At 38.8% G+C, this 8699-nt stretch overlaps 1 protein-coding gene across 1 annotated transcript; it reads left to right on the top strand.

The window, feature by feature from the left end:
- Positions 1-1911: 1911 nt before the first annotated feature.
- LOC101857568 (testis-specific serine/threonine-protein kinase 6-like) lies at positions 1912-3084 on the top strand. Its single transcript, XM_005098178.2, has one exon. It carries the CDS (start codon positions 2007-2009, stop codon positions 2973-2975), a length of 969 nt encoding a protein of 322 aa, XP_005098235.1. The 5' UTR covers positions 1912-2006; the 3' UTR covers positions 2976-3084.
- The last annotated feature ends 5615 nt before the right edge of the window (positions 3085-8699 follow it).

The raw sequence follows: 8699 nt of genomic DNA, 5'->3' as shown, positions 1-8699 counted from the left end.
ACACACACACACACACACACACACACACACACACACACACACACACACACATATCTACACGCACATACACACACACACACGCACACACATACATACACACACACATACACACACATCTACACACACACGCGCGCATCCTATTCACCCCACACGATCACAAATAAGCAGCAAAAATTCTGCCAATTCCCTCGCCATATAGCGGTTCACATTTCCCAGATTTTGTACTCACAGGGTTTTCTTAAAAACACAAAAGAAACCAAACAAAGAACACCCCCCAAAAAAATTGTAAAAAAATATTTTTTTTTAAATAAATAAAAAATGAATAAAAATAAATAAATATACTCTTAATTTTAAGAAACCTTTTTAGGGGGGGGGGGGGGGGGGTTTTATAAACCCTTTGGTCCGCAAAAGAGGTGTTTTTTTTTTTTCCGCGGGAATCTTCTTCCTCCCCAAAAGTTTTGGACCCCCCCCCCCCCCCCCCCACCCCCAATTCCCCCCCCGATTTTAAAAGAACCCAATAATTTCCTGTAAAATTTAACAGTTCTTTCTACAGGTAAATTATCCATCGGGGAAAACAAGGGGGAACCAGGCTCTCATCTATTGTTGGGCATATGGAGTTATTTGTATCATCTTACAGCTTGTTCATTTATCTTGCTTTTGTTATGTCTCTGAAAGACAATTTGAATGGAGATGGAAGACCGGAGTGACGTGTGTATGTTTTTTTTTTAATGTTATTATTTCGGAAGGACTTTTTTGGAAGGGTGGAGGGGGGGGGGGGGGAGATAAGGCAACGATTTTGCACGAGGCTTCTGACAAAAATTAAAAATTTTTAATCATCGCTGGATCATCATTTTAGAGGCCTGCCGGGAGAACAGAGCGTTACAAAGAGGTGGTCATTTTATTTTATTTCTTTTATCAGTTTTCATATTTTAAGTCATGCGGTCTGTTGTTGGTCTTTTTTTTGTTGTTGAGGCGGGGGGTTGTCTCCAGAAAAAAAAGGGAAAGAAATTTTTAAAATATTAAGGCAGAAAACGAGAAAGAGAGAAAGATATTAAGAAAGAAAAAAAAAGAAAGAAAGCAAGAAAGAAGAAAGAAGTATCCACCTCCAGCGGGAACTCGTGTCCTTCGGGTACACAAAGAAGAGAGTAACCCCTACACCACAAAGCTTATCAGGTGTCAGACTTCACCATAGAATATTACGTACAAAGAAAATTCGGCAAATCTATTCATGTTTTTTCACAGTTTTGATAAGGAAAGGATTAAGTCGTAACGAAGGTATTACACTATGGGCTAGATCTGCTATGGACGCTCTCGTGTACCTCTAGTTATGGATGGGTGCGCTTGGTAGAGACGCCATCTGATTGGTTGAGCCGCGTGTCAGTCACGAATTTTTTCACCTGAGGGCATGACCACTGACCAGCCCACGTGCTGACCATGTGGTGACTTTGTTCAATTTTTGAAATTACGTCACGTTTAAGAAAAACGATTGGTCATTATGTTCTCGTTCTGTCCCAGTGATTGGACGAGGCAAAACATTTGCTTGCTTGCGATTCTGTTCTCGAATTTCTTTGTCTTTCTCTCTGAATTCGCGTCACTTTTGGATTTCATCTCCTGCGCGACACTGCTTTTTTGTGACTTCAAATACACAGTTTTATACATCTAGGAGTAGCATCGTTGTGGTTCAAGTCCTCGGTTGTATATTTCTGAGAGTATTATCGCTGTGGTTCAAGTCCACTGTTTTATGCTTCTGGGAGTTATATCGCTGTGTTAACAAACTGTTCTTACGATTATTCCTGGGACTCTTACACGTCTGGACGTTTGACCAGGAAACACTTTTTGTTCAGTTCTGTACTTGAGTGTGTACTTGATCAACTTTGACACAAGGTGCTGGATTGAGTTAGTGACTGACAAGAAGATACGAACGGTGTGACTGTTCACGTGTATTTTTCTTGGTGCAAGTGCTTGGTGTGGTTTGTGTTGTGTGCTTCATCGTACAGAGCTTCACTATGTCCACTATGATGAACCTTCACCCCGAGGTCTACGAGACCTACTCGGTCAGTGCAACAGAGGCGCTTGGTCTGAAAGAAGACAAGAAATTAGCGAAAGGTGGTTCCTGCCAGGTCGTTGTAGCTACAGATGTGAACGACCCAGCTAAGAGAAAGGCTTTGAAAAAACTCATGTTTCTTGACGATGAACGCGATTACCGCAAGAAGCGTTTCTATTTCTGCAATGAGATTCGGTTTCTCCAAAATGTTCAACACCCCAACATCATCCAAGTTGACAAAGCGCTCGCATGTCCGGGAGAGTTTGTCATAGCGATGGAATACCACCCCATCGACCTCTATCGCGCTATGCCTTGTCTCACGGACGCCGAGATCACCAAGTACTTTACTCAGGTCGTCGACGCCTTGCTGTATCTCCACGACCGGCACATCGTTCACGGAGACGTCAAACTTGAAAACGTGTTGATAGACATGCAAGGAAACGCCAAATTATGCGACTTCGGTATGGCTCAGCTCATTCCCAACAAAAGTTCTAAACTTTGGGGCGGCACTCGTGCATACAACGGACCTGAGTACATCAGAGGTCAACCTGTGGAGGATGTATATAAACTTGAAAGCTTCTCGCTGGGAGTCTTTCTCTGTGCCTTGTCGCTCTACGTATACCCACTCAAAGGCTTGGATTACTTGGAGTTACTGAGAGGTGCCGAGTCTGTGCCAGACATTCATAGAGTATGCGCTGAACGCCTCCTTTGTCCCTCACCGGCAGAGCGAGCCTCGATCTTGGAAATTCATCAACAACTCAACGATCACGGGCAGTCAGAGAGTCGGCCCCAGCGTGACGTCATCGACAAGTCTCCCGCCCCTGTCGCGTCTGTACCAAAACGTCGTAAACGCTCTCACATCAAAGAAGAATACAGAAATCTTCATTCCAGAGGGAAAGCGCTGAAACTGAAGACAAAAATCGTGTGTTGACTCGAGAACCAGCCTGACACCAAGTTTCCTCACTCCCAACACTTGTGAACATTTTGTATCTTCTTAGACATTCGGATAGCAATGTAGAAACTCGTCTACACCCTGATCGTCTGCACCCCCCCCCCCCCCCAAATCGTCACCCACACGTCTTTTGTGGACATTTTCGCTAGTGACTATTTCAAGCATGATGCAAGGGGTCGCTGCTTCTGTCAAGATCTGAAACCGGCGAGTTCGGGAGCTAGAATTTGCAGCTCTGTCCCTGATGTATGTAGTAGATGGCTATAATGTTGATCTTAAGTAAATATACATTTTTTTAATTTTTAAAAAAATTATTATTTTTTATTTATTTATTTATTTATTTATTTATTTATTTATTTATTTATTTATTTATTTTTTTTTTTTAATTATTTATTTGGATGGGAAGGGGGCTAGGTAACATAGCGTTGTATATAATATGTACATGTTAGACCAAAATCATTTTTTAAATTCATAAGTGCTTTTAGTTTCAATTTTATCTCCTTCCAACTATGCTAACCGTGAACGTTTGTCCTAGTGCGGTAAAGAAAAAAAATGCTTTAATTCCCCAGATTAGAACTGAGAACTCGTGAAAGTAGTGGCATAATTTTTATTTGGCCTATTCAGTCTTAAACAAGTGGCTACTTTCCGTATAGAGAGAGCGCTCTCACTCAATCAGTGAGAAGTTTTTATTAGATAGATTCTCTCATGTACATAATAAATGGGACCACTTACACACACACACACACACACACACACACACACACACACACACAAACACACACACAAACACACACACAGATACACACACCAACACCCCACACCCCCACACACCCCACACACCCCCACACATACACCTTCCCCACCCACCCCTTCACATACACACACACACACACACACACACACACACACACACACACACACAAACACACACACAAACAAACACACACAGATACACACACCAACACCCCACACCCCCCACACACCCCACACATACACACACACACATAAAACCCTGATTAAAACTGTAAACTGGTGAGAGTAGTGAGATGAAATTGTTCTACATTCAAGTATAAAGTTGAAGTAACCGCGGTCAATACTTTAGTTACTTTCGTTACAAATCAAATCAGAGGAGCAGCCTACGAATCTCAGTATACCTGTACATACTTATTCCAGTTGATTCGTGCACTCTCAAAAGCTGTCATAAGTTTTATTTCACAAGTCGAAATGTCTTTGCTTAATGTAGACTTTGTGCGTACTATACTGTTACTTTACAGATAGATCTAACTAAAATTAATTCACGCTGATTTATCTAATACATGTACTTGCATCATTATCATTATTTGGGTACTTTTACCTTGGATCTTTGTTTTATTATGACTTGAAGTCAGACTTCACATCAGATGCCACATTATTTATTTGTCACTGTTTTTAGTCCCGGACATTTCATTCCTACTTGTATCCACAAACCAAATCTTACATATTATTTAGCGACATAACAGAAACATGATTTTCATAGGGTTTGGATCACCTACATGCCATATTATAATTCGCATGTGCTATTGAAATCAGTTCTCTCTCCCCTTTTATCACCCCTTCCCTCCCCCCTCTCTCTCTCTCTCCCTCCCCCCTCTCTCTGTATCTCTCTCTCTCTCTCTCACACACACACACACACTCACACAATTCTCTCTCTCTCTCTCTCTCTCTCTCTCTCTCTCTCTCTCTCTCTCTCTCTTTCTCTGTATACCATGTATTGTCTGTGGAACCATTATGCAGTTTAAAAATGCAACCAAACGATTTTTTAATGCACATGTAATTGTAACAGCTCTAGTAGTTATTCCAACAGAAAGTAGGGGAAAAATAAAGTCTTCAGGCAGATAAGAAAAAGCTGAAAGTCTTTTATTATTAAAAGCAACATAAAACGCTGTTTTGACGTTTCCAGCAGTGCTCTGTTTCTTAAGTGACGTTTAAAACTGTTCCTTCCTGTGTAAGAAATATTAAAGTGTTTGTTTATTTTTTTTTATTTCAAAGTAACCTTATAATAATTAGGCTCTCAGACTAGTAACCATGAGGTTGTGGGTTCGAATCCCGTTATGGGTTGCACGTTGTGTCCTTGGGAAAGGCACTTCACCCAGGCGGAAATCGGACCGAGCTATAGTCAGCGAAATATCTCTTTTCAGTTTGATAGTGTCTGAGTGCTTTTAATCAGCTGCTTGCACTGTATGCTTCCCGGGAAGACGAGAATGTTTTTGAGTGTTCCTGGTCATTATGGGGAAAAATAATATAGTGTAGAGCGCATAGAGCTTGCTGTCAAGCGGGGATATACACTATGCAAAATAATTATGTTTGTGATCGTGCTGTCAAAATGAGTTACTTCTCGGGTTTTAGCCCTATGTAAATAGATATATGTCAAATCATAGGTTGAGGTTTTTACAACTTATTCGTATGTAATGGTAAAAGACACATTAAACTTGACAAGAATGGCGTCAGTATAAAATCTATAAATTTGACCCTTATGTCGACTTTTGGCCAATATCCCCATTCATGGAGTGTGAGAAGTAACTCATTTTGTCAGCACGCATCACATTTATGATTATTGTTAGTTTCATTGCACTAGTGATGATTTTTTTCCCTTTAAGTTCAACACGATGTTTTGTTCTTAATAAGAAACTAAAATTATCATGTGTGGATTGTTGTAACAGTTCTTAAGTTCAAAATGTTGCTCTTGATGTAGTTTATATTGACCGTTGGTACATTATGACGTCTAGTATGTGTGACCAGCATAAGATATCCTGTATGTGTGTTCTTGATTTTTTTGTGTGTGAATGGTTTCATTTCGTTTATATCCAACGCCAACCGCGTAAAACCATCCCTCACCAGCTACAAGAAACCACATATCAATAAATGTTTCACCAAACAAAGACAGTAGCCTTCATATGTATCATATTAAAGAAGTTCTGATGTACTCTTGAGTGCGGTCAAAAATTCGTGGCGCAATTTATCCCCAAATATCTTTATAACGGGAGAATCAATGTCACCCATACTTTGTACAGCAGTTTGGCTCAATTTGTCTTAACTTAATCATATTTTTTCACTACAATAATTGAGACTAGATTTTAAAAACTTTTCTTCATAAATCTATATAAAATACTAGAAACATTTTTTTTTGGGGGGGGGGGGGTATTTATTAAGGAATTTTCTAAAATAAAGCTAACAGGTCTTTACAAAAATATTGATCTGTTAAGACAAATTGATATAAGCCACTGAGCAAAAGTTGGAGAGTTTATGTTCAATAGTTGGGGAGATATTTGACAATAAATCGCGCCACGAATTTTTGACCGCACCATAGATCGCCATTAAAATAACCATTTTAAAAATGAACATTATATCACCTTGTTTTGTTCCTTGGTGGTGTTGCTAGTGGTTTCATGCACAAGTCACAATGTTTTTGATTGGTATAAAACGATGCACTGTCACTTTAAGTAATAAAGAAATACAATGATCCTGTGTAGATTGACGTAGCAATTACTTTCATAGAATTTCTTTTCATATTGTTCTCATTGACCTTTGGTATATTATTCCTAGCATGTGCACCAAGAATCAGATAGCCTGTATGTGTGTTTTTGATTCTTTCGTTTATTCATTCATTCATTCATTCATTCATTCATTCATTCATTCATTCATTCATTCATTCATTCATTCATTCATTCATTCATTCATTTCTCTATTTAAATATTTATCTTATGGTAAATGATTTCTCTTCGTCTAGCGTCCTTCACCTACAACAGGAAACCACGCATCAAATGTTTAACCAAAAAATGGGAGTAGCCTACAATATTGCAAAAGTTTAGATTCCGATGTAGTCTCAAGTGTTATTTTACTCAATATTTTATCAGCATTACCTGTCGTTTCGTAACGTAGTTCCCAAAGACAACAATACATTATGAGTTGTAGCAATAGCAGCAGTCCCGGTAGTACTTCAATATAGAGTTGTGTGCGTAGTAGAAGTGACGAACGATAACTCCAACCCACCTGCTCTTATTTCCTTTCGTGTTCGTCTTCAGTAAGAGACAGGGACAGTGTGGGAGACATTTTTCTAATTAGGTGTCGGTGGTCTTGATATAGTCATAGATGGGGTTATAGAAAAAGGAAATTATATGTCTGAGAAGTGTAAGCATTGCAGGTTACCTTTCATTATACTGAGAGTTAATGGAAAGAAAGGTCGGGGAGAAAAGGGGGGGGGGGGGGGGGGGAGATAATAGATATAATTATTTTTGCAGCTTTTGTCCCAAACCTTTAGTCATGTTTTTTTGTGTTTTTTTTTGGTAAAAACGATCGGTATGCATTGACATGTATTTCTCATTCTGTAATAGTGTAGAAGGCTACTTTCAATTTTTTTAAATGCTTGCTCTTGTGTTAAAAAAACAAATGTCATGTTCAAAATATTATATTAATCTTTATTTTCTTATTGTGTGCTTTTCTACTTTTTGCAATAAACGTTTTATTATTTTTATTTTAAACCCCAAAACTACGCATTGTTGGATTTTTTTATGGACTAAGACCCATAGTAATATGTTGTGTTGTTGTTGTTGTTGTTTTGTTGTTTTTGCTGTTGTTGTTGTTGTTGTTGTTGTTGTTGTTGTTGTTGTTGTTGTTATTGTTGTAAGAAAGTAACAAACATAACAAAGAAAGAGGGGAGATAAAGACGATAGATGTTTGATAGGAAAGAAGAAGCAAACCACACCAGAGCACCCACCTACCACACACGAAAACCTTTTGACACAGGTGTTGCCCAAGTATAATTTATGCAACAATTACTGAACAGGTAGAACTCTGGAATTCTGAGGTAGCCATATGCTGGTCATGATCCTAAGTACTTACTGCTTGCTGTCATTTAAATGTTTATAGCGCAACGCATCTTCTCTGCATTAAGTCCAAGTTCAGTGCTATGTTTTTAGTTTTAGTAAGAGTTGTACGGCACTTGCAACACAATAAGGTCATATAAGTGCCGAAGATTAGAGGTGTTACAAGAGAGTAACAAACGTAAAACAGAAGGAGGAGAGATCAGGATGATGGGCATTTGATAGGAAAGAAGGAGTAAACCACACCAGAGCTACCACCAGCCACCAAAAGTGCTACTTTTTGATGATCCAAGCTTCACCCCCCCGAGACCAATTTGTTTATCATCAGCACAAACACTCTCACGTAGCCCACAAACACGTCATTTTCATACAGTTCCAACAAACACGTCATTATTTACACACACACACACACACACACACATACACACACACACACACACACACACACACACACACACACACACACACACACACACACACGTCACTTTCAAAGTCATATTTTATTATTCTACGTCTATTCATCTTGCCAATTGTATCAAAGTTCAAACAGGATAATAATAATAATAATAATAATAATAATAATAATAATAATAATAATAATAATAATAATAATAATAATAATAATAATAATAATAATAATAATAATAATAATAATAATAATAGTATTAACTGTACATTCAAAGGGAAACAAAAAACGGCCCCTTTCCAAATATGTCATAACATTGTTGCAGAGTCATACACGCCTTCACACTGAGCCCCACCTCTCCCCCCCCCGCGTGCGAATATTCTTTAGAAATGCGTACCTTGATAGACTTGATATTAATTCTATAGAGGGGGGGGGGGGGGA

The sequence above is a fragment of the Aplysia californica genome, unplaced genomic scaffold (genome assembly GCF_000002075.1).
Source record: "Aplysia californica isolate F4 #8 unplaced genomic scaffold, AplCal3.0 scaffold00174, whole genome shotgun sequence".
NCBI classification, from domain to species: domain Eukaryota; kingdom Metazoa; phylum Mollusca; class Gastropoda; order Aplysiida; family Aplysiidae; genus Aplysia; species Aplysia californica.
The sequence above is the reverse complement of the archived record's forward strand: the minus strand, read 5'-3'. Positions and strand labels throughout refer to the sequence as shown.

Coding starts and splice junctions, on each gene's coding strand:
- LOC101857568 (XM_005098178.2), top strand. CDS start 2,007: ATGTCCACTATGATGAACCTTCACCCCGAGGTCTACGAGACCTACTCG.